Genomic DNA, 25,919 nt, shown 5'->3' with positions numbered 1-25,919 from the left:
CCAAAGGGTGCATTAGAAAGGTCCCTGATGTGGAGGAGAGCCAGGCAGCAGCACCCCGAGGGAAAAGGATGGGGATTTTGTGCCAAAAATGCTGGAGGTAATCCCAGGAATCAGAAGAGAGACAGGGATGATCGACCACAACGGGATGGGAAGCTCGTTAGCCGGATGACAGATGACCTGCTGCACTCGGCGATCACATGGGAGCTGTGAGTCACCAACGGTGTGGTTGGGAGGGAAAAAGAAAAAACACACCAAAAAAAATAGAAGAAAAAAAAAATTATATCTAGCTAGTTGTGGTTTGCAACCTGCAGTTCAGAGATGACTTCGAAAGGCAGCAGAGAAAAGCCAGCCCGTTGTCAGCAGCTTGAACTCGCTCTGCAGGCATCCGCTCCCTGCTGGAAAACCTCTGGCAAATTTAACGAGATGAAACACACACCCCCCCGTTTCTCCCTGAAACTCCACGCACGACGGGTCAAGGAGTCCACGCTGAGACCCCGTGCAGGGTTTCATCGCTGGTCTACAAGTGAGATTAACCAAAACTGAAACAGGTGCGAGGAAGGGCTACCACAGGGAAAACCAGCTCTTCTGCTGCGAGCAGACGAACAGCGTGGCTTGTTTAGCTTGGCACGGCCGAGCGGGAACCCGACACTTTCCCAGCGAGGAGCTTTGCTCTTATTTCCAGCCTCCCTGCACTCCCCGGCCAGAGGACATGAGTTATACTTGGGTTTTCTTAGCTCTCAGGGTATTTGCAGAGCCTGGGGGGATGCACTGGAGCCATGCCCTGCTCCCAGCCCCAGCGTGGGGGGATGCAGAGCCCAGACCCATCCAAAAAGCTCCAGGCGCTGCGAGGCAAAGCTTTGCACTGTATTTCCTCCAAGAGAAAGGCAAAATCCGGTGGTACAAGCCTGATAATCAGGGTCGAGGAGTATCCCAGGATACTCCAAATGTTTGCAGGATTCCAGGCTCTGGTGGTATTTCCAAGGCTCCCACAGGAACCAGGATGAGATGGTGGGGCAAGGAAACACTCAGCGCCCCAAACCTTGGGCTGATCCTGCATCAGGTCAGGAGGATGACGCTGCTCCTTCCTCCGCCGCGCGTGGACAATGCTACCACCTCTCAGCATCACTTGCGCTGAACGCGCTTGGCCAACAGCACCTCTCGGGACAGCACCAACCCCGTTTGGCCCCGCGATGGTAACTCTCAGCCTCAAAAACCTCCTGCTTTGAGCCTGGAAAAACCTCCAGCAAAACCTTCACGTGCTTCAGAAAACAATGCTGGGGTTTGAATAGGGTCGAGATGCAACTCCGGCTCCTAAACGCCGATTGCTCTCCAGTGCCTGCTGCCTGCTTCGGGCAGGGGAAGCATCTGCTCTAAGTCCACACCCTAAAAAGACATTTCAACCCCACTACGACATCTTTTTTTGCAAGCTCTCCTTAACCATCCCTGCCTCGTACAGCCCCGAGCACGCCGGCATGGCACCGAGCCATCTCCCAAAGCTGACGGACCAGGTGCGGATGCTCTGTAAAACCTGGCCATTCCTCTACCGCTTAAAACCCTCACGGTTTCCTGGCCATACCCTTAAATCTGGTGGGACAGGGATTGCCCCGAGCATCGTGGTCTCCCTCCGAGGGATGCTGCCCGCGGTGGGTCCTGCATCCAAGTACCTGCACCGGGTTTTACAGCTGCCTCACCATGCGGGGGAAACCACCCTCTGCAAACCAGGGTGCAAATACCTGTTTAACAGGGTATTTTCTACCCGAGGTGTTTCCAATTCTGCATTTCCCCCATTACCGAGCCTTTTAAAAACAAAAGGCAAGTGAGAAAGAGCACTGCCCGAGGGTGCCAGCCCTCCATTCAAGTCTTTTACCGGCAGCTAAGAGCCCAAATTGAGCCTTTTCAGAGGCGATTCCGATCCTTTAAAACCTTTCAATTTTTTTTTATTTCCCTTAGAGTTATCAGGCCTTCAAGCAAATTCATCCTCTAGATCCTGCTCAGCTCCATCCAGCTTTAAGGAAGATTTATGTGACAGGCGGCAGAAAACTTTCCTCGTCAGCAGAGGACACATCCAGCATCTCATGAAAGAACAGTTTCTCTCCAAGCTGCTTGAAAGGCATCCAGACTCTGTTGCAAGCTCATCTTGTTTGGATCCATCTCTATTAAGTTTCCAGCAGATCTCGGCTGCTCCCATAAAAGTGGTAGTGTTTTTACCGGCAATGAATGCAGGCGATTCACATCACCGTCCCCTTTTCACTCCAGGTCCCTCCAACCCCACATCTTTCACTCCCATCAATGTTTTCCTCCATCTGAAGGCAGGTTTTGGCTTCACTATCAATAAAAAAGGGTTTTAATCACGGAAAACGCAATGATGGTGGAGCCCTGGGAAGCCACAAGGCTCAGCTCCTTTATACCTGTAATGTTAGCAGGTGAGAAGATTCCCAAAGGCTGTTTTGGATGCTCTAAGGCCACCGGAGAAGGCTCCTGAGGGATCTTCTTGCTGTTTGTTGCTGTCAGCCTGTAACGAGCTGTCTTTTCCAGTTACAGAAACCCACCATCCGCCACGAAGACCTGGGAACACTTATTAATCACGCTGGCGTACGTGCTGGGGCGCTCTGGAGAGCACGCGACGTTGATGGGCGAGGCTTGCTGAGCACGGATGCTTCCTCAAACCAAGCCAAGAGGTTGGATTCGGTCCTTGGCATGGGCAGGGGCTCTTGGGGCCGCCTTGGCACAGCATCCGTGCCAAGCCCTGGTTTTATTGCTGTGGTGGAGAATCACCGGGCGGCTTCGCCTGGCACCATCTCACCCCCCATGTCGGGGCTGGCAAGGACACGTTGGGCTCCAGCAACAAGGACTGTGAGATGGAGCCCAAAAAGATGCTGAGATCTTTCCTCCACTCAATTATCATACATAGAGAAGGGCTTGGGGGCCCCTAAACACCCCAGCGAAGACAAGCAGGACTCTGGCCCCAAGATAAGCAAGAAGGGACTGAACACCAGCAACACTTGCTGGAAAATCGAGATAAAATGAGAATATTTGCAGCCCCTTCCCAGGGCTTAGAATTAAGGTTGTACTTGGCCATCTCTGCAGGGACTATCCAGTACAAACTGGGGAGAAATATGTTCCCCGGCTCCTCCATCCTTAAACTAACCCTTTTTTCTATCTTGGAGTCCTTGATGGCCAAGCCCCAAAATTCTCTTCCCACAGATAAGCAGATTTTCAGGACACAGCAAGAAAAGGAAGGATTTTGACCACACAGCCAGCCCAAAACTATAGTAACACACCAGATAACACAGTTACAAGGAGGACAAACCAGACATGGTGCCACTGGGGAGGAAGGGAAGCAGCTGCTCAGCTCCACGTTGCACCCTAGAAACAAACCCAGGTGGGATAAGTGCCACGAGTTCTCCTACAAGGACACCACGCTTCCGCAGCAAGAACATCATGTCTTAAAACCAGCTAGGTTCCCCCAAAACCACAAAGCACCGGCTGGGTTGAAACCAGTGTGTCCCAATGACACAAGGACATTGAAAGCGTGCAGCAATAGCGCTGTTTCACCACGTCTAGGAAGAGGAGCAAATGTTCATTTGCCGGCTGCCCTTCGACCCCGTGCAGAGCCAGAGCAGACAGGGTCCGTCCCTCCTTCTGGAGCGCATCTGATGTAGCACAGGTTTTGAGGAGGAGAAGAGGGTCGGTTGTATGGCAGGAGCTTAGGGAGTGATCCTCCCAACTCCTCCATCTGCTGCTTGGTCTTGCTGAGTGCCCAGAGGAGGACTCAGAAGTGGGGCTTGCCCCTCCCATGCCCGAGGTCCTGCCTTCGCTGGAAAGTCTCTTCTCCGTCTCTAGAGCACAGCTTTCAGCAAGAAAGGAACATTCTTAGAATCTCCTGGGTTGGAAGAGACCCACGAGGATCATCAAGCCCAACGCCTGACTCCACACAGGGCAACCTAAAAGTTAAACCCTCCACCTGAGGGCTTTCTCCAAACTCTTCTTGAACACCACCAGGCTTGGGGCCATGACCTTATCCCTGGGGAGCTCGTTCCAGCGCTTGACCACCCTCTCTCTATGAAGAGCTCTTTCCTAATGGCCAAGCTGAACTTCCCTTGATGCCGCTTTAAGCCATTCCCCATCACCAGAGACCCGAGAGAAGAGGGCAGCACCTCCCCCTCCATTTCCCATTACAGGGAAGTTGTAGAGATCAGCGAGGTCACCCCTCAGTCTCCTCGGAGCTCACCAACCCCGGTGTCCCTCAGCCGCTCCTCACAAGCCCCCTACTCCTTTCACCACCTCTGTTGCCCTCCTTTGGATGCGTTCTGATATTTTTACGTCCTTCCTAGACTGGGGAGCCCCAAAGTGCCCACGGGGCTCAAGGTGAGGCCACACCAAGGCGTCGGACAACCACATCTTTCAGCCGGTTGGCCGCACCGTGCCTCACACACCCCAGGGTACGGGTGGCCCTTTTGGCCACGAGGGCACGTGGTTGACTCCTCTTGAGCTTCCCATCAACCAGAGGCCCCAAATCTGTCTCTGCAGGGCTGCACTGAAGCCTCTTGGCCCCAAACCTATATGTATATCCCAGATAACACCATCCCAGGTGCAGAATGTGGCATTTGTCCTTGGTCAGCATCATCCAGCTGGTAATTGCCCAATGCTCTGATCTGTTGAGATCTCTCCGTAAGGCCTCGAGGGAATCAACCACTTCTCCTAATTTAGTATCATCACTGCTCAACTCCCGCGTGCAGGTCGTCGATAGAGACACCGAAGAGAAAACCCCCTAGAGAGCACCACTAGTGACTGGCCACCAGCCAGACGTTGCCCTGTTGACGATAACTCTTTGAGCCTGACCCTTGACCTAACCGTTCACCCAACGTGTTGGGCCTGTGTCTAGCTGTATGCTGGTTACTCTGAAACAATATCAAAAGCTTTGCTAAAATCCCCCCAAACTACATCCACCGCCTTCCCTTCGTCCACGAGGCAGGTAACTTTTGCACAAAAGGATATTCAGTCAGGAAGACATGACTTTCCTTTCATGAACCCACAGTGGCTTTGACGAATGACTGCATTGTCTTTCAAGTGTTTTTCAATAACTCTCAGAATAACCTTCTCCATAATTTTACCAGGCACCGAAGCAAGACCGACAGGTCTATAATTACCGGGGTCATCTTTCTTACCCTCCTTGGGAATTGGAATAACATTTGCTAGCTTCCAGTAGGGAACGTGGGAACTAGCTTCTAGTCCCAAGACCCTTGATAAATAACAGAAAGGTCTCACAAGAACATTGGCCAACTCTCCCGGTACCCTGGGATGAATCCTGTCAGGACCCGTAAATTTGCATGCATGCACTTGCTGCGGCAAATCCCATACAAGTTCAAAGTCACCTGGGAGCTGGCCACTCCCCAAGTTGTGGTCCTCCAACCCAAACCCAACTCAACTCCATGGGGTCCCAGGGCCCATCATTGGTCTTAGAGAGAGGGGTGAAGAAGGCATGAAGTGTCTCTGCTTTATCTTCATCCCTATTTATGAGGCAACCAACTTCATCGCATAACAGACCAATGTTCTCTTTAGTTCTCTTTTAACATACTTAAAACCCGCCTTTTTTTGTTATCCCCCACAGTACCGGCCAGCCACGGTGCTGCAGGAAGCACAGCGCAAACATGAATTTCATTTTTTCAGCAGCAGCAAACTCCAGAGAAGGATTAACATGGCCTCGTGCCGAAGCATTAGCTCATTTCTGCTGGGGTTGGGAGAAGGTTACGGTATCTCCATCCCCAGCTTGACCCAGCAGCAGTTTGCTCTTGTAGAAGGGGTCATTGCCACAAGCACTTATCCCTTACATGCTCCTGAATACTCCCCCCAATACTGAGAAAAAAAAAAAAAGACTAGATTTAAGGCCACTTGCTGAGGTTTTCCAGACATCTGGCAGCCTGGATGGAGCAGAAGAGCAGCCTGGGCTGGAGGACAGAAGCAAGCCACCCCAAAAAACCCAACGCTGCAGTCACAACGCATCTACACCCACGTGCCCCAACCAAGAACTTGGCTTTGCATGGCCAAAAAACCAAGCTTGCACTGGTACAGAACCTCTCCTCCCCATAAACACCCAGTGGAGAGGAAGGATTGGGCCATGTCCTACTTTGCAAGGCAGCAGGAGAATCCACGGCCGTGCCCACTGTTGCCCCTGGCTTATTTTTAAACTGTGGCCCGGTTAGCACAAGCGACGGCACAGCGGCGAGGCTGCTCGGGGAGGCGGGGGGGTGCTGGATTTGGGAGGTTATTTATAGACACCGAAAGACGGGCACGGCAGGTGCTCCGCGGCTCGGACAACCGCTACCGAATGTGGGTGCGAAACCTTCTCCCAGCACACCGAGGAGGACCGCCGCGCATGAGACAGGACCCCTTCCTCATCGCAGACCTTGTCCGTTCAGGGCCGTGGGTTTTGGTTACCAAAAGACCACCCGCAGCAAGAAAACACCTTGAACAACACTCACCCCGTTCTCTTGGTGGCACATCTGAGGACCACGCCGTGACCCACCTTCCCACCCCACAGGGACGTCACCGCGCTGATGAGCAACCACTCAATCCGACCCTTGTGCTGTCATCAAATCCTTATTTTGGCGCTTACCCATGGCACGGGTGGATAGCTACTAACCCCAAAAGTCTTTGGGAAGAGATTCATAGGCGAGAGCTTTGTTACCCCTGCGTTACAGGAGACATAGCGTGGGTTTTTTCCATGCAACTTCTGGGTTTCCAACTGTATTCCACGTCCCAGCTCCCGCTAAGCCCTGCCTGTTGTCTTGGACTCAAGTATTCAATTATTTATTTGCTAGGCAACAACATGACATCTTTCCTGGCACCGTTCGCAGGCTAAGAGGCTGACGAAGCGGTAACTAGTGAGGAAGGTTACTGGGGCTGTGAGCTCAACCTCCCAGTTAAGAGAGGTTGAAAGCCAACAGCTTAAACTCAGCCCAATGCCAGCGAGGAAGGAGACAATGTTGGAAAACAGCTACGATTTTGGGGGCAGCCCCTTGCCCATGCAAGAAACCTCAGAAAAGGCTACTGGATGTAGGCACCAGGGCCAGTCCTGAAGAGTTACGGCAAGATTATTAAGAGCTGCAACTCCGTTGGGTGACTGGTCTTATGACTTGCATATCTTTTCTGGATGGAATTCAAAGGCGGGCCATAAAAAAAAAAAAATTGGCCCAACGGTTGGCAAACACACCTTGGGACAGGCAACGTGAGCTGCTCCACTCCAGAAAAAGGTTTAGAGGCACCTGGAGCTCTCTGCTCAACCCAAGTTCGAATCAAAGCATGATTTCCTATACTGGAGCAATTCACGTGGAGACCCACGTTGCAAGAACAACATACGTTTTCCCCAAAAACATCCCTAAAACTCACTCCGATGCTTCACAATTAAAACTAGGAGGTCTCATCACCCCACCAAAGCCCAGATGGAGGACAAACCCCAGCACTGCAAGGGCTGAGTACCCTTTGACCTCCTCACCCTGTTAATTTTATTTCCCAGCAGTAACCCAACTACTCCAGCTCTTTGCTCCTGCCTCTCGTCTGCAAATCCTGACCCCCAAGAAGGGTCATCCAGGTGCTCTTTGGAACATCTCAAGGCCCTTACACACGCTCCATGACAAAGAATTTAAGACTTGGTTACGGGAAAGGTTAAGGGCTGGGCTTGTAAACCACGTGAACATCTACCAGAAGACTGTAAGGACCAATTTCTTGGTGGTTTTTTTGGCATCTCCCTGGGCACGGGGCTGTACAACCACCAGCTGGGGCAGCTCAGACCAAGATGGACACACGGACTCAACCAACAGTTGAGCAACAGCAGAAATCGCTCTGCAGAAACCTCTGTTTAAGATACCAACACTCCCTTCGTGCAAGCCCCAAACACCTCTTCCCTTCTCCGTCCCTTTGCTCGTAGCTGTTGGAAGCCAATGCGAAACGAGCCCAACACCGGTGACCTGCCTGGGTACAGGAGGACACCACCAAGAGCAAAGCAAGAGATGTTCCTTCAGCTGCGGTGAAATGATGTTAAACCGTTATTTTGCGCAATTTCCGGCCATAAGTTCTCCATCTCGGGCAGGCACAGGATCCTTTACCTCCCGCAGAGGACAGCCGTGAACGCAGCCACCAAATGCCACCGCTTTAGCGCATCTCCAGCCAACCCATATCCCCACGGGGTTGATTCGTGCTCCATCAGAGGTCCCTATCGCAGGCTCCCGGCAACCGGCATTAAAACAAAGATCACGCACCCTAAAATCATCTCCCTTTCTCCAGCTGCTCCCTGCATAGCTCTGAGCGCAGATGCTTTTCAGTATTTTAATGTGAAATTGCAACCTGACCACATGCATCCACTCAACGTCATCCAGATTAACGCAACACAAAGACACCTAATTTACCACCAGACTGGCCATGCTCAAAGCTACCAGCGAGCTCTCCGGAGGGCGGCTGTGCCTTAGCGATGCATGGCTCAAAAATGGCAATTATTGGGGTTGGTTTTTTTTAGCGGTAGACCTGTTTGGAATAGCTCTGCAGCACGCAAGTCCTAGAGGAGCTTCGCCAAGCCCCAACGGGCAGGTCCGTGTCGCAATGGGGAGAGCAACTGTGCACCGGCTCCATTCCCAAACCCGACACCCCGATTCGGGGCCGTGCAAAGCAACCGGCAAATATTGGTTATTTGCAGCAATATTTGATGCTTGCCACTCAAATTTAGCAGCGCACACGGCCCTTTGCAACACCTTGCACCCGCAAACTACCCGGCACGTCTCCATCTCCAAATCCTCGTCGCACGAGCCAGGAAAAAACATGCCATAGAGCTTAAATCCAGCTTTTCCAGCACCCAACGTCCAAAAACCTCGATCCAGCACCAACAGGAACCTGAGCCCAGCACCCAGCCACATACTGCGGATCCTGTTCAGGCATCCCTGGACCACAACATCCATCCACTGCCGGGATTGATTGATTTCTGCCGTACAGCCGAGCTGCCACCGGTGCTTTTCCAGCCACTTCCTCCTTATCTCCATCCGTTCCGCAGCGGTTTGATTATTTAAGCGCCACGCAGACTTTGCTCTTCTGAGCAAAGAAAAACCACCTTTGCCCTCTTCCCTGCTCCCTCTTCCCCGCTCCCATCCCTTCTGAAAGGACACTCGGGACTTTTGGAGGAGGGAAACGGGTTGGGAAAGACGTTCAGCCTTCATCCACCACCTCCCATGCTCCCACAGCGAGGATGAGCACGTTTTGGGGATGAAAGCCACCCCCCTGGAGAGGCTCCAGGGTGGGCAGCGAGCTGGATAATGTGGCAACGTGGATCAGGAGCCGGCCTTACCCACGGCAATTCATCACTGGTGCCACCAACCCCAAAACATCCCAAATTCAGGCAGTTTCATGCCGGTGATTCCTTCGTCCCACAAGATCCCCACGGCACCTTATGCTCAGCCTGGAAAGCAGCTCCATTTCAGCAGGCCAGCCCTAGAAAAGCTGCTTGCGGTATCTAATGAGCGTTGCCTTAACGATGATGAAGATGGTGACCTCTTAGAGGCCAGGACTGAGGACATCTATGAGGGCCCAGTCCGTGAGCGTGCAAAAAGAGACGCCGCAGAGCTCCCACTGTCCCCAGTTCTGCTGGATTTCTCCCCAGTTTGCAGGAGAACCAAGCGTACAGCCCGGACCCCTCCCTCCGCAGCAGCAGCGGGATTGCAAGGGGAAACTGAGTCACAGATGGGGCCTTGCAGCTTGAGATTATCCCTTTTTAAGATAATTAAAGCCAGACATCACCCTCCGGGCAGCAGCGCCCCAAAACCAGACTCTTCTTGGCACCACGAAGGGGGATGTGGCTGGAGGGGTGAGCATCGTTATTCCCCAGCAGCGATTAAAACCCAAATTACTGCCAACCCAAGGATGGGTTGTCCCCAAACCACTCCAGGCTGTAGACACAGATGGGAACAACTTCCCAACACATGCAGCACCGGTGACCGTAACACCCCGCGGCTTATTTCTGCCATTTAATTACTTTCTGAGTGTATTCGGAGGGAAAAAAAATACCTACAACCTACAGCCCCACGGGACCGGCGAGCGCTGAGCTGTCAGGACAAGCCAGAGCCTTCCCTCAGGGTTGTTCCCTGCACGGGCAGCGGGCGCTGAGCCCACCTCCGCCCCGGGAACGCCGTGTCCTACCCCTCCATTTCCCAACAGTATTGGGCACGGAGGCAAACACTGCTCCAAGCATCCTTCCCTGGGCTCTCATGCATGACTCCGGGCTCAAGTGGGCTCTTGAGTTTCATTCCAGCAGGGGGGAAAAAAAAAAAAAAAAATACATATATATAAAATAATCGGATGGTGCACGTGGATGCTGGAGAGGGGAGGGGATCTCCAAGCGTCGGGATCAGCCTTTCCCGGGAGCGATCTCAACTTCAAGAGCCCCTTAACGGTGCTCGGAGGGATGAATCAAAAGAGGCTCTTGGCCCGTGACAGTGGTTGTTGCAAGTCAAGACTGGAGGGGGAAGGGGAGAAGGATGGAGAGGGGACACAGAAGAAGGGATTAAAAAGAAAGGAGAAGTGGGGAGGAGGAGGGGGGGAATAAAATAGGTGGAGAAACAAAAGGGACACGGAGGTGGGACAAAGGCTGAGCCTCAGCCCCTGCCACATGCAGTCCATCTTGGGTATTGTCCTCGCTGTCAGACCTGTATAAATTAAAACCCCGGCGCCGTGAGTGCCTCCCCTACCTCCTTTCCGCAGCATCGTCTCTTCTTGAATGGAGCAGGCAAAAAAAAAAGCCTGTACAAACTTCGCTATCTCCAGCTTCCCAAGTAACCGCACTGCCCGACGCTGCAAAAGCCCGAGCATCCTTTGGGGAGCTCAGAAGGGTGATTCCCCCCCCCAGGGTGGGAGAGTTTGGTGGGGGGGTTTGCTCCTGCCAGAAACCCCCTGCCAAGAGGATGAGGCGGTGCAGGGTGCTGTACGGTGCCGAACAAGCCCATGGGCTCTGGTTCTCTGCCAGGCCTTTCATATCACCTCCCAAAAAAAGACATGGTGGATTTATTTAGTCACCCGGATCCTAAAAAAAAAAACCCACCCTGCTTCTTTTTTCACACACCCCCCCAAGCTAGAAATGGCCCCAAACTAAAGGGAGAGCAGCTTCCCCAGGATTGCAATCAAAATAACCATGAAAAGCTCTAAATTGGAATAAACGATGCTGCGGGTGGGGTTGCACCTTCGCAGCAGGGGAAAGCCCCAGGCCTCATGGGCAGATAGCAGATCGTTAAAGCAGTTTGGGATGAAAACACTCCTTTTTAGCTAAAGCACATAAACTGGGCGTTTTTCCAGTTGTCCCAGTTTGGCGCATGGTCAAACCTCATGAGTGCATCGGGTTTAGGCTTTGCAGTCCAATGTGTGATGGATAAAATCCTACCCTGCAAAGCCGGGACCAACACCGGGGACTGGCATCCTGCTGTCCCTTGCATCGGGGACCTGGGTGACACCGCACCCCGCCACAGCATCCCTACAGCAGGATGCCCCTGCACTGGGGACTTTGCAGCACCGCATGCTGCCTACAAGGGGGACGTTGGTGACACCCCACGCTGTCACAGCACCCCCAGAGCACGACGTCCCCGCATCAGGGGCCTTGTGACAGCCACAGGCATCCCTGGTGTAGGACGTCCCCAGGTCAGGGACATCAGGACAACACGAACTGCAGGATGTCCCTATACTGGGGGGCCATAGTGACACCCCGCATTATCATGGCATCCCCAGAGCACAACATCCCCACTTTGGGGACCATAACGACCCCTCCACGCTGCCACAGCAACCCCAGAGCACGACATCCCCGCTTCGGGGACCAAAACGACCCCCCACGCTGCCACAGCATCCCCAGAGCACGACATCCCCACTTCGGGGACCATAACGACCCCCCCACGCTGCCACAGCAACCCCAGAGCACGACGTCCCGGCTTCGGGGACCAAAACGACCCCCCCACGCTGCCACAGCAACCCCAGAGCACGACATCCCCGCTTCGGGGACCAAAACGACCCCCCACACTGCCACAGCAACCCCAGAGCACGACATCCCCGCTTCGGGGACCAAAACGACCCCCCACGCTGCCACAGCATCCCCAGAGCACGACATCCCCACTTCGGGGACCATAACGACCCCCCACGCTGCCACAGCATCCCCAGAGCACGACATCCCCACTTTGGGGACCATAACGACCCCCCACGCTGCCACAGCAACCCCAGAGCACGACGTCCCGGCTTCGGGGACCATAACCACCCCCCCACGCTGCCACAGCAACCCCAGAGCACGACGTCCCGGCTTCGGGGACCATAACAACCCCCCCACGCTGCCACAGCAACCCCAGAGCACGACATCCCCGCTTCGGGGACCAAAACGACCCCCCACGCTGCCACAGCATCCCCAGAGCACGACATCCCCACTTTGGGGACCATAACAACCCCCCCACGCTGCCACAGCATCCCCAGAGCACGACATCCCCGCTTCGGGGACCAAAACGACCCCCCACGCTGCCACAGCAACCCCAGAGCACGACATCCCCGCTTCGGGGACCAAAACGACCCCCCACGCTGCCACAGCATCCCCAGAGCACGACATGCCCACTTCAGGGACCATAACAAGCCCCCCACGCTGCCACAGCATCCCCAGAGCACAACATCCCCACTTCGGGGACCACAACGACCCCCCACGCTGCCACAGCATCCCCAGAGCACGACATCCCCACTTCGGGGACCACAACGACCCCCCACGCTGCCACAGCATCCCCAGAGCATGACATCCCCACTTCGGGGACCACAACGACCCCCCACGCTGCCACAGCAACCCCAGAGCACGACGTCCCGGCTTCGGGGACCAAAATGACCCCCCATGCTGCCACAGCAACCCCAGAGCACGACATCCCCACTTCAGGGACCATAACGACCCCCCACGCTGCCACAGCAACCTCAGAGCAGGATGTCCCCACTTTGGGGACCTCATAGCACCATCCCCAAGCACGGGGAGGAGCTGGGTGCCATCCCTCCCACACATGCAGCTGAAAGCACAACCTCAATCCACCCACCCACCAAAACCCCCTTCAGACTTCCTCCGTCCCCCCATGCCAGGAGGACCCCTCACCTCCGGTGAAACGTCCAACCTCGTGCTCCATCACCAGCAGGGACACACAGCTGGGTGACCGGGGCAGGGGGAAACCGAGGGGACCAGCCCCTCACCAACGCGATGCCGTGAGCGATGCAAGGGAGGAAGAACCGAGCACAAAACCTCGACGTGTTGATGGGCTGCGACCGACCGCGGCTCCAACCGCCTTACCGATCCCCATGCCACTCCAGGGCCCCCCGGCCATGGGTTGATAAGGGTGCCGGTGATTCGGGAAACGAGGAGGGAACCACAGCTTGGAGATAAAGGCTCAGCAATTTGGATCCCACAGGGAAGCAGCATTTCCCCGTTTGCCCCAAAAGTATGGGGATGAGCCCCAAAATAGGAAGATGGCGAAAGTCAGAGCATCTCCAGCCCCATTGCTGTTCTCCGCAACAACAAATTACCCAAACTGCTTCTAAAAGAGCCCCTGTGCGGCACAGCACCCCAAAAAAAACCCCTCAGTGAGCAGCCCAAAACACCCCCCCCCGAAGAGCAAGGAGGGGAGATGAGGCCACCAAAAAGCCAAGCGAAAGGTCCCCGTGAGATGTGGCCCCCAGCCGCCATCGCTCACGGTGCCTCCAGCCACAAACAGGGTGATGGTTCAGGTACCACAACCGGGGATGGGAAATCCCCGGCAGCAGCTCCTTCCTCCTCACCGTCTCAAAGCTCAGTCGGGCAGAACGGAGCAGCTGCCCGAGCCACCACCGCGCTCATTCCTCCGCTAAACAAGCCCACGCGGCGCAGAGCCCAGCCACCGCTCGCTTGCCACGATCGCCGGGGCGAGAGGCGACGTGGGGTGGTTTTTTTTTCCCCCTCCACCTCTTCTCCTGCACCGCCATCCTTCGTGGGCCGTACCCGTGCTGGGTGTGCTGCCCCTCCGCCAGAGACACCGGCTTGGCACACACGCAGCGCCCCAAAACCCACCCTCGGCAGGGGGGAACATCTCTCCCAGCAGTCGCTTGTTGATCTCCCGGCAGCAGCGTGGGCTCTGCCTGGCTCCAAGAACCTACGGGCAGCTGCCAAACCACCTCCGGCTCGTGGCTGGCAGCGCTCGCCAGATGCTGGCATAATTTTGCATGATGAAGCTGTTGAAGGCATCAGAAGAGCCCCAAAAAACCTTGAGGTTGGCGGCACCACAAGCATTTGCACGGGATCTTCCCACCCCACAAGACCCTTAGACTGGTGTGCTGGTCTTAGCCTCTGTTTTGGGGCATTTTGGGCCATTTCGCCTTGGTTTTTCGAGCTGGGAAGAAGTGACGGGGGTTTACATCCCTTTAAGTCTGCTCATGAGCAGGGTGCTGGGCTGGGTTCACCCGAAGCACCCCAGGATCCCAACTGAGCCCCACCACTCATCCAGAACCAGGTTGGACATCCAGATGGGGACGTTCTCCATCTCCCAACGCAGCCTTCGCTATTTTGGGGGACACCAGCTCCCTCCTTCTTTAAACACAGTCTTTAAACACCCATGTCCATCCCCTGGAGCTGATTTTCCACCCGTTGACCACAGTGAAAGAACCGAGACCTGAAGAGCTTCCCAGATGCAATACGGTCCTTCCCCACACACCTTGTGGTGGGTAAATAACAGTGGGACTCACCAAACAGGTCGCCCGCACCAGGAGATAAGGTTTTAAGTCAACTGGTGCTTGTGGAGACGGGCAAACTCACGGGGAAGCGGTGCTGAAGAATCACAGCTGGTGACTCCACCACTGTTACTGCTACCAGCTGGGGAAAAAACCACCCACCAGCCAGAGGACAATTAACAAGGCAAACCACTGGTTGGTGGTGGGATCCATGGTCACCACCCACCTCATTTTCCAGCGAGGACACAGGGATGAGGAAGAAAAGGAGGGCTGCAAACGCAGGAAGGGGTTCAGGTAGGACTCGGGATGGTGGGGGCACCTGGCCGGTGTTTGGCATTGAAATGATGGAGAAGTTGAGGCAGGAGAGGGTTAATCCTCCAAAGCAGACATGGAGCAGATGCTGGACAACTCGGGGATCTACATAAAACTTGCAGCAGCTGCATTCAATAGATAAGGGATTAGCTGGGCAGCTGCATCTGAAGAGCTATAGTCAACATCTCAACATCCAAGTGGAAACCAGTGTCCCTCAAAGGTCCATACTGGGATCAATCCTATTTAATATCTCCACCACCAACATGGATACTGGGATTGAGCGCACCCTCAGCAAGTTTGTGGGTGACACCAAACTGAGTCGATACCTTGAGGGAAGGGATGCCATCCAGGACCTCAACGGGCCAACACGACTTCTTGATGAGCCAAGAAGTGGGCCAATGTGAACCTCACGAAGTTCAGCAAGGCCGAATGCAAGGTCCTGCACCTGGGGCGGAGCAGTCCCCAGTATCAAACTGGGGGATTCAGAGCAGCCCCATGGAGAAGGGCCTGTTAGAGCAGGTCCAGAGCTGGAGCACCTCTCCTGTGAAGAGAGGCTGATAGGGTTTGGGTTGTCCAGCCTGGAGAAGTAAAGGGTCTGGGGAGACCTTCCTGTGGTCTTCCCACATTTAAAAGGGGCTTATAAGAAAGATGGAGAAAGACCAGGTAAAAACTACTTTTTAATTAGTTTTTATATAAATTTAATAACTGTTAAAAATAACAACAATTGGCTCGGGACAAGGGGCAACAGTTTTAAACTGGAAAAGGGTCGATTGAGACTGGGACATAAGGAAGAAATGTTTGATGATGAGGGTGGTGAGATACTGGACCAGGTTGCCCCGAGAAGATGTGGCTGCTCCATCATCGCAAGTGTTCAAGGTCAGGTTGGATGGGGCTTTGAGCAACCTCATCTAGTGGAAGACGGCCCTGCCCATGGCAAGGAGCCGGACTAGATGACCTTTGACAAGGGGGCAAAGGGGTCTCCAACCCAAACTGGTCTATGACAACCTTCCTGCTCATCCAGGAGCCCTTGGAGGAGAGTTTTTCCCAGAGCTGAGTCAGGGATGGACCCAACGGGGTCTCCCACGGGTGACAAAGATCCCCCACCCCACAGCAGGACACCGCCTGCAAGACCATCCGGCGCGCACAGGGGGTTTTCATGATGCCAGGGACATCCCAGTATAGCGGCACTGGGGACCAACCGGTCCTCGCCAGGGCTCCCTGACCCCATCACCCACGCAGCACCGGCGGCACGGCTTCCCCAGCACCGAGCGGTGAGGCAGAGGACGATGCCTTCGCCGTGCAAGCGCGCAGCCGCCCTCGGCAGAGCTGGTGGAGCGTTTCCGTTTTGAGAAGAGGGGAATTCAGCGAGGCGCAGGTGGCAGGGTTTCACTCCGTTCTGTGCGACCGCGGCTTCACCAGCAACACCAAAAACAGATCATAGGTCACCGCCACCACAGCGCAGCCCCCACCTGCTCCCTCCCGACGCAGCACCCATCCCACACCAACACACGACAGAGCACGACCACCTTGCGCCGGGATGGACAAGGTGTCCCCAAATGGGGGCTTGATGTCCCAACGCCGGTGCCAGGGGGATGGGAGGTCTCCAAAAAGCCACCAGCTTAACCCACCAGTGGGTTTTTCGCCTGTCTGTGGTGCTGAAGCCGGGCAGCGGCGCAGGGATGCCGGCCTGGCACTCACACCCTCATCGCTCATTCCGTCAGATCCCCGTGTCTCTTCACCGTACCGCGGTTCCTGTTTCACCGCGAGATGCTGAGAGTTGGGGAACATCTCCAACGCCAAAAGAGCAAACGCCCACCGCCAAGGGCCCCGGCGCGATGGCGCGACCATCAGGCAAATAAACCCAATCAACCCAAGCCCCACCGGGCATACACAAAGCACTAGGAGACATCCCCGTCGCCCAAGAAGCCACCCCCAACGGTGCCAACCGGGGACTTACCAGCCTCGTCGTGCGCTTCCAAGGCAACATCAGGCTCCTGGCGGGAGAGGGACGAGAAGAAGTCGGGGTCCTCTTGCAAGGGGTGCAGCTCAGCACCAGAGGGTCCCTTCCCCTCCCTGCTCATCGTCGCCAGATCATCCGCGGCGTAGAAAGCATCTTCCTCAAGCTCCGTCTCCGTTTCCACCGACGTCCCAGATAAAACCGGGTTCTCCAGGGGCTTTTTTGCATCTTGAAGGAAAGCGGCCCTTCGTTCTTCGCCTTGGGGGCACTCAAGGGCAGGAAAAGTCTCTTTGTTTGGCTCCGGTGTCATTAACAGGGCTCTGCCTCCATCTCCTTGGCGCTCTGAGAAATTAGGGACAGTTTTCTCCATCCCTCGCCGATTGTGCTGTGTCACTCGGAAAAAAACACCGCGCCGGCACTCAGGAGGGTTGGCGACCAGGGACTGCCGGCAAAATCTACAAGAAATAAGAGATAAAAGAGGAGAAAATGAAAAAAGAGGCTGGATTTTGCTGAGGTGGAAGAGAAACGATCGCGGCTCTGCCCATGCTGGGAAACCCAACAGTTTTGGTGCCTCGTTGTGGACACCAAAGCTCTCGGTGTCCCGGAGCCAGGCAAGACTTCGGGTCCAATAGCTCTCCCCTTCCAAAAACTGGTACTGCCGGTAGCAAACATGGTGCCGGGTCCCTGCCGGAGTCGTAGGACCCCAAAAGATGCTGCTTCTCCCCGATACGAAGCTTTTTTCCCCTCTCTGTGCCACAATTTGCCAGGAGAACAGCATCCCCTCCGTCCCCGGCCGGGCATCCTCCAAAAAAAACCCAGTTACCCTCAGATTGGTTATTTATCCCCCCAAAAATTCAATCTCACGATGCAGCACTGGGTAAGCCACTGGTTTGCACCCCTGGGAGCTCTGCTCTGCCACCCTCTGCCCCAAAATCAGGGGGGCTGCCCCCAAAAACAGGGCACGGCGGGGGTGTGGGGTGGATTTTGGGATGCTATGCTGCATCCTTCCCCCATACGAATTCAGGCAGATGGGATAAACTGGTATCTTCACACTGGGGGACCCCTCAAAGGGCTGGGGGACCCCTCAAAGGGACATCAGGTATCGGCCACCCAAGCATGGAACCCCCTCAGAAATAAACCATGACCCCAAAACACTTTCCACCACCCATCGCTGCTGCAGGTTAAAGGGTGAAAGCGAAATCATTGGGAGAAATAAAGGCGAGCGCTCAGGATCCTGATCTCTGCAGGGCAGAGACTCCAGGTCGAATCCTGACCCAGGCGGGTGGAGAAGGGAAAAATAGGAGGAAAGAGGCACTAAAAAGCGGGGCTTATCAGCTCCGCTGGAGGATAAAGGCACAGGAGGAGAGCGAAGGAGCTAAATTTACCCTGGCGAGGAAGGAGAAGGCAGAGAAGAGACTATAAATACCTTCAAGGTAAAGAATGCAAATGAAGAGGGAATTATTCGAGCTGGCGCAAGATGTTTCCCCGCCCCGGGGCTGAGGGAGGAGACCGATGGAGCAAACCCCAACGCCCGGCGGCCACCCTGAAATGCCACCCCAAAAATCTCTCCTGCCCCGAAGCAGCCGGTGCCCGTCGCTTCCCTGGGAACGATGCCCGGAGCCAATGTGGGTTAATTTGCCAATAAGAAGCAAAAATAGGAATTCAATTAAATAAATTAAAAAGACGTTGGCTCCACACGCCGGCCTCTTTCTTCCGTGAGGATTGGTTGCTCCAGTTGGCTTCGGTTTCTACGGATATTCCTCCGGCATCGCCTTGAAACGGCACCCGACGCCTGCACCGCGCCAGCGGGATGCTCTCGCCCCGAAGAGCGGTGCCACCGTCGACACTTCCCCCAAGTCCACAGACGGGTTTTGGGGCATAAACCCCAAATTTGTGGATGTTTAGGGCTTTGCCATGGTGTCGGCTCAGTGCTGGTGGGCTGGGATGAGGGATGCTCTGCCGGGATGAAGCCATCCCCACCGGCTTACTGAGGGAAAGCAGCGGATTGTGGCATCATCTTTAACCACCACCCGGCTTCAATCCGGTCGGACACGCACGGCATTCCCTCTTCACCGTATCTCCCATCGTGCCACGGCGGCTCATCCATCGTGCCGGCAAGGAGCGTCGCAGAAGCCTCCGCATGGAGCGGTGCCGGCAGGACGGCAGCCCCGCAGGCGGCACGGTGCCGGCGTTTCTCCCAGGGTTTCCTGGCGTGCCGTCAAACGGCGAGAAGCCGCCCCAAAATGAGTTGCCCTGCTGTAAGGAAATAAAAAGGCAGGGCAAGGCGCACGGTGGCGATGTGCCGGCAAAACAGGCAGGGGACAGGCAGGGGACAGGCAGGGGACAGGCAGGGGACAGGCAGGGGACAGGCAGGGGACAGGCAGGGGACAGGCAGGAGCACCTGAGATCCGAGGGGGGGGGGAAAGCCATCGCAGAGTTTTGCCTTTTTAATTGCAGCCGCATCCCAGCCCAGCCGGAGACCCCGGCGCATCCCTGAGCCGGGTGGATCCATCGGGGCGAGAATGGATGAAAAAACCCACAAAATGGGGTTATTTTTAAAAGCTGTGGGGTTTTTTTGGGACATGGGTTTAATCAGAGCCAACTCTGGGACAAAATCTGGCATCCCTCAGGGACCACCGGCTCCTCTCCCCATCAATAAATCGCACCATCCCTTCGGCACCGCGCTCACCGGCTCAGTCTAAACCTTTGGTCACCGAAACATGCCTCACCACGGCCGTGCCAAAACCCTGCGCCGGGGATGATGCCAAATCCCCCACCCGCACCCCGGCATCGGGCTCGGCGTCACCCACCAGCACCTCAACCCCAAACCCAACCAAACACGAGCCGGTGCAGACAGGGAGGACATCGGTGCCACATCCCCCACCTTGCTCACCAAAAAAAAAAAAAACCCCAAGATTTCTCAAAGCTCTCCCTTTTATTCTTCCCAAAACACGGATCCATCTGTCTGCCGTGCCGGCGGCGCTCCCTAAAAACCCACCGTCCTCCCCAAAAACCCGCCTGGATATTTTCAAACTCACCGGGAGGGGAGGGAAGGAGATTTTCTTCCACCCTCCCCCCCAGCTCACTCTGCACCAGCACCATCAAAAGACCCGAGCGCTCACCGTAAAGTTTAAAAAGCTTCTTCCCAAGCTCCACTCGCTTCCCTGCTCGCTTCCCAAGCTCTGCTCGCTTCAAGGGTGGGAGCCCGACTGCGGAAACCCTTCCCCCAGCCCATCGCCCCAGAGCCATGCAAAGGCGGAGCAGAATTGGGACAATTTAAATGCTAAACCGGTTAAGTGGGGACAATCGCTGCCTTCCCTGGAAGTCAAGAGGAAGGGGCCTTTCCCCAGGCCAAACGGCTCCCGACCGAGGCTCTGCAGTGGGTTACCCGGCGCGCTTGCTGCACGCTTGAGTCGGGAAGGCTTTGGCTTCGTGTTTTGTTATTTTTCACCCCCGTGGTTTTTTTTCTTTCCTTCCTGGGAGAGCAGAGCCACAACACAGTAGAAAAGAACCAGAAAAGGTGCCAGTTTTTCCCCCCCTTCATATCAGATCATGACCAAGCGCACGGCGTCCGGCACGCTAACGGCATGCTTGAGTCAGACACGCTACGGCCGTGTGTTTTTTTTTCCCCTCGTGTCGTTATTTTTTCCCCTTCCTCCCCAGGAAAAACGTGCGGCAGAGAGGAGTCACAGCCCAGAACGGCACTGGCTTTTTTTCCCCTCTCCATGCCGGGCCACGGCCAACCGTGCGGGATCCCGCGCGCAAACGGCGCGCTTGAGCCGGGCAAGCTACAGCCATGTGGGTTTTTCCCCACCCCCCGTGTGGGGTTTTTTTTCCCCTTCCCTGGGAGAAAACCGTAGCAGAGCGGAACCGCAGCACAAGAGGACGGCACCATTTTTTTCCCCCGCTCCACGGCCAAGCGCGCAGGGTCAGCACGCTTGTGGCACGCTTGTACCGAGCGGGTTACAGCCGTGTATATTTCCCCTTCATGGGTGTTTTTTTTCCCCCTTCTCAGTGGCAGAGCAGAAGCCCAACACAGGAGGACGCCGCTGGTTTTTCCCCACTCTGTTCCAAGTCGAGACCAAGCGTGCGGGATCCAGCACGCTCCAGGCACGCTTGAGCCAGGCAAGCTACGGCCGCGTGTATTTTCCTCCCTGCGTGGGTTTTTTCCCCTCCCTGGGAGAAACGTGTGGCAGAACAGAGCGGCACAGGAGGATGGCACCGGTTTTCTAGGTGCCAGGTCACAGCCAAGCGCATGACATCCCGCACGCTCCGGCACGCTTGAGCCAGGCAGGCTCCAGCCACGTGTTTTTTTTCCCCCCCACATGTTTTCCTTTGTTTTTTTCCCCCCCCTTGCCAGCAGAGCAGAGTCGCTACGTAGGAGGACAGCACTGGCCTTTCCTCCTCCACACCAGATCACGGCCAAGCTCGCAGGGTCCGGCACGCTCCCAGTGCGCTCGAACCGGCCGGACACCAGCTACGTTTCTTCCCCGCCGCGTGGTTTCTTCTTCCTCCCATGGCAAAGCAGAGCCGTGACACAGGAGGACGCCGCCGGTTTCCCTCTCTCCATCCCAGGCCACGACCGACGCCGCTTACGTTGCGAAACACATCACATACACGAAGAAAACTCAGAAGGGGAGCAAGAGCTCTGGATTTTGGTGCGGAAGGAATTCGGGGAAGGTCTGGAAAACTCCCAGGACTCGAGCCGGGATTCTGGACGATTTCATTCCACAGGGAAAATTCAAAGATCGGTGTCGTTCCTCCCCGGTGTTAACGAGCTCGTTTATCAGAAAAGCGGCTTTTTTCTCCCCTATCCCGGAGCCAGAACAAGCAAAGGACAAGGCCCCCAGGGAGCTCTTCTGTTTCTGCCTCAACGGTCAAGGCTACAAGCTGGCAAATCCCGTGCCGAGGGGTTTTGTTGGGATGCGGGGCTTTGCCGGCGCTGGGATCCTCAGGGAATTCAGCTGCGGGGTCGTCGGTGCTGCCAGAGGGGGATTTCACGGCGTCAAGCGGAAACAATCCATGTGCCAGCTCCTCTAAATGATGCACCAGGGAGAGAAATCCAGCATCGAGCCATGCCAGGATGAGCCAAAAGCTGCTCCAAGCCATGCTGGGATAAGCCGAAAGCTGCTCCGAGCGACGGCGGCACCGCTCTCGCCTTCGTGCCGTATGGCAGCGGCGCCGGCTGGGCTCCGACCCGTTCCTCACCACCGAGCTGCTTGGGAAGAGGAGACATTCCCGGCACCGCGCCAAAACTTGCCACCGAACCACCGGCGCCGCCAAACCCCGGCACAGGGTGAAACACCGCGACGCCACCGCCTTCGCCGCCCCCCCGCCGGGCCTGACACCGCTCCGGCTGGCGGAGGAGGGAGATGAAAAGCTCCCGACGGAGATTACGAGGCCACCCATCGCCGGATGCTCGTTTAACGAGCTCGGCAGAGGTTGACCTCCTTCCACCGGCGCTGCAACGGTGCCGGTGATCACGGCGGAGGTGAACCGGCACGGGAAGGGCCGAGAGGAAGCGTTAGTGCCGGTCCAAATCTGTCCCGGCCCGGGGGTGCCGCACCCAGCACCGCCCGGTACCAGCTATGCCGGTGTTGCTGCCCGGCACCTGCCTGTCCTTATTCACTGCCTGCACTGGATGCCTGGGTCCCCTCCGCAGCACAGACCGACCCCCCTCCCCAAATGCCCACCCGGACACATGGGTCCCCTCCGCAGCACAGACCAACCCCCTCCCCAAATGCCCACCCGGACACATGGGTCCCCTCCGCAGCACAGACCGACCCCCCTCCCCAAATGCCCACCCGGACACATGGGAACCCTCCGCAGCACAGACCGACCCCCTCCCCAAATGCCCACCCGGACACATGGGTCCCCTCCGCAGCACACACCAACCCCCTCCCCAAATGCCCACCCGGACACATGGGTCCCCTCCGCAGCACAGACCGACCCCCCTCCCCAAATGCCCACCCGGACACATGGGTCCCCTCTGCAGCACAGACCGACCCCCTCCCCAAATGCCCACCCGGACACCTTGGTCCCCTCCGCAGCACAGACCGACCCCCCTCCCCAAATGCCCACCCAGACACATGGGTCCCCTCCGCAGCACAGACCGACTCCCCTCCCCAAATGCCCACCCGGACACATGGGTCCCCTCTGCAGCACAGACCGACCCCCTCCCCAAATGCCCACCCGGACATATGGGAACCCTCCGCAGCACAGACCGACCCCCTCCCCAAATGCCCACCCAGACACATGGGTCCCCTCCGCAGCACAGACCGACCCCCTCCCCAAATGCCCACCCGGACACCTCGGTCTCCTCCGCAGCACAGACCGACCCCCTCCCCAAATGCCCACCCGGACACATGGGTCCCCTCCGCAGCACAGACCGACCCCCCTCCCCAAATGCCCACCCAGACACATGGGTCCCCTCCGCAGCACAGACCGACCCCCTCCCCAAATGCCCACCCGGACACATGGGTCCCCTCCGCAGCACAGACCAACCCCCTCCCCAAATGCCCACCCAGACACATGGGTCCCCTCCGCAGCACAGACCAACCCCCTCCCCAAATGCCCACCCGGACACATGGGTCCCCTCCGCAGCACAGACCGACCCCCTCCCCAAATGCCCACCCGGAGACCTCGGTCTCCTCCGCAGCACAGACCGACCCCCTCCCCAAATGCCCACCCGGAGACCTCGGTCTCCTCCGCAGCACAGACCGACCCCCCCCCCCAAATGCCCACCCGGACACATGGGTCCCCTCCGCAGCACAGACCGACCCCCTCCCCAAATGCCCACCCGGACACCTCGGTCTCCTCCGCAGCACAGACCGACCCCCCTCCCCAAATGCCCACCCGGACACATGGGTCCCCTCCGCAGCACAGACCGACCCCCTCCCCAAATGCCCACCCGGACACATGGGTCCCCTCCGCAGCACACACCGACCCCCTCCCCAAATGCCCACCCGGACACATGGGTCCCCTCCGCAGCACAGACCGACCCCCTCCCCAAATGCCCACCCGGACACATGGGTCCCCTCCGCAGCACAGACCGACCCCCCTCCCCAAATGCCCACCCAGACACATGGGTCCCCTCCACAGCACAGACCGACCCCCTCCCCAAATGCCCACCCAGACACATGGGTCCCCTCCGCAACACAGACCGACCCCCCTCCCCAAATGCCCACCCGGACACATGGGTCCCTTCCGCAGCACAGACTCCCCCCTCCCCAAATAACCACCTGGATACCTGGGTCCCCTCCGCAGCACAGATCCCCTGTCCCTCCCTAAACCCACACAGACACCAGGGTCCCCTCTTTACCACAGACACCCCCTCCCCTAATACCCACCCTGACACCTGCATCCCCTCCTCAGGACAGACCCCCCCACCCCAAATGCCTAGCCAGGCACCTGGGTCCCCTCCTCGGCAGAGGACCCCTCCCTCCCTAAACGCACCCGGACGCCAGGGTCCCCCCCCTCACCGGAGAACCCCCCTCCCCTAGTACTGACCCAGACACCAGGGTCCCCTCTTTGCCACAGACACCCCCTCCTCAAATGCCCACCCTGACGCCTGTGTCCCCTCCTCAGCACGGACTCCCCCATCCCTCCCCAAACCCACCTGAACACCTGGGTCCCCTCCTCAGCGTAGACCCCCCCGCTCCCCAAATGCCCACCCGGACGCCTGGGTCCCCTCCTCAGGAGGGATCCCCCCTCCCCAAATGCCCACCCGGACACGCCTGGGTCCCCCCCCCCATCAGTACAGCCCCCCCCCCCCCATGCCCGCCCTCCCCGAGACGCCTGGATCACTTCCCGGTTCCCTCAAGCCGTGCCCCCCCCCGGACGCCCCGGTACCCCCACCCCGCGTTTCAGCACCCCGGACGGGGCCGGTATGGGGGGCGGAGGTGAGGGGGGGTGTTAACGTCGCGTCCCCCCGACCCAGCTGCGTGACCCCCGGTAGCGGTTCCGCTTTTGTCTCCCGCCGGGCCCGGGCCGCCCCCCCCCCCACCGGGCACTCACCCCGCCGGCCCCCCAGGGCCGGGCCCGCCGGGCTGCTCCTCCTCAGCAGCGTCGCTGCTGCAACCGCCGCCGCCTCCTGCCCGGCTCCGGCCTCCACAACAGCCGCTGCGCCGGGGACATGGTCCCTTTAAATCCCCCCGCGGGGGCCCGGCCGGTCCTGCCGCCGCCGCCGCCGCCGCCGCCGCCGCCGCCTCCTGCGCCGCTCCGGCCGCTCCCCCGCCCCCCTCCCGGCGGCGGGGCCTGACTACGTCACGCCGAGCGCGACCAGGCCGCCGCCGACATCTTGGGGGTGGCGAACGGGACGCCAGCGCCACCTCCGCCGCCGCTGTCTCCGCCGCCGCCATGTTGGGCCGCGCCGTCCCCGCCGCGCGCGCCCGCCCCGCCGGAGCGGCCGCTGCGCGTCGCCGCCAGCGCCCTTCGCCCTCCCCGACCCGCGCGGCGCGCTGCTGATGACGTCGCCAGGTCGGCGCTGCCGCCATCTTGGGAGTGGCGGGGGAAGAGGGAAGGGGAGAGGCGGCGCGGCGACCTTCCAGGAGGGAGGGGGGGAGGGAGCGGCGCGGGGTTAGGCGTCATCGGCGAGCGACGGTGGCGCTGCGCGGCCATCTTGGGGGGGCAGAGGGGGAAGGTCTGGCTGCTCTGGTAAGGGGTGGCCCTGCTGTCCCCAAAGTGTCCCCGAGGCCCTGTCCCAAAGTGTCCCCATGGCCCTGCTGTCCCCAGAGTGTTCCCGAGGCCCTGTCCCAAAGGGTCCCCATGGCCCTGCTGCCCCCACAGTGTCCCCATGGCCCTGTCCCAAAGGGCCCCCATGGCCCTGCTGCCCCCACAGTGTCCCCATGGCCCTGTCCCAAAGGGTCCCCATGGCTCTGTTGTCCCCTAAGGCTTCCCATGGCCCTGTCCCAAAGGGTCC

General features: G+C 57.6%; 1 protein-coding gene across 1 annotated transcript in view; it reads right to left on the bottom strand.

The window, feature by feature from the left end:
* WIZ (WIZ zinc finger) overlaps positions 1–25,509 on the bottom strand; it is a 58,470-nt gene extending 32,961 nt beyond the window's left edge. Inside the window, 2 exon segments of the mRNA XM_064437127.1 lie at positions 17,000–17,454; positions 25,016–25,509. Of these exon segments, the coding sequence (XP_064293197.1) occupies positions 17,000–17,454; positions 25,016–25,494 (934 nt within the window). The 5' untranslated portion in view covers positions 25,495–25,509.
* Positions 25,510–25,919: the final 410 nt, after the last annotated feature.

Source organism: Phalacrocorax carbo, chromosome 30 (assembly GCF_963921805.1).
Source record: "Phalacrocorax carbo chromosome 30, bPhaCar2.1, whole genome shotgun sequence".
NCBI lineage: Eukaryota > Metazoa > Chordata > Aves > Suliformes > Phalacrocoracidae > Phalacrocorax > Phalacrocorax carbo.
The sequence above is the reverse complement of the archived record's forward strand: the minus strand, read 5'-3'. Positions and strand labels throughout refer to the sequence as shown.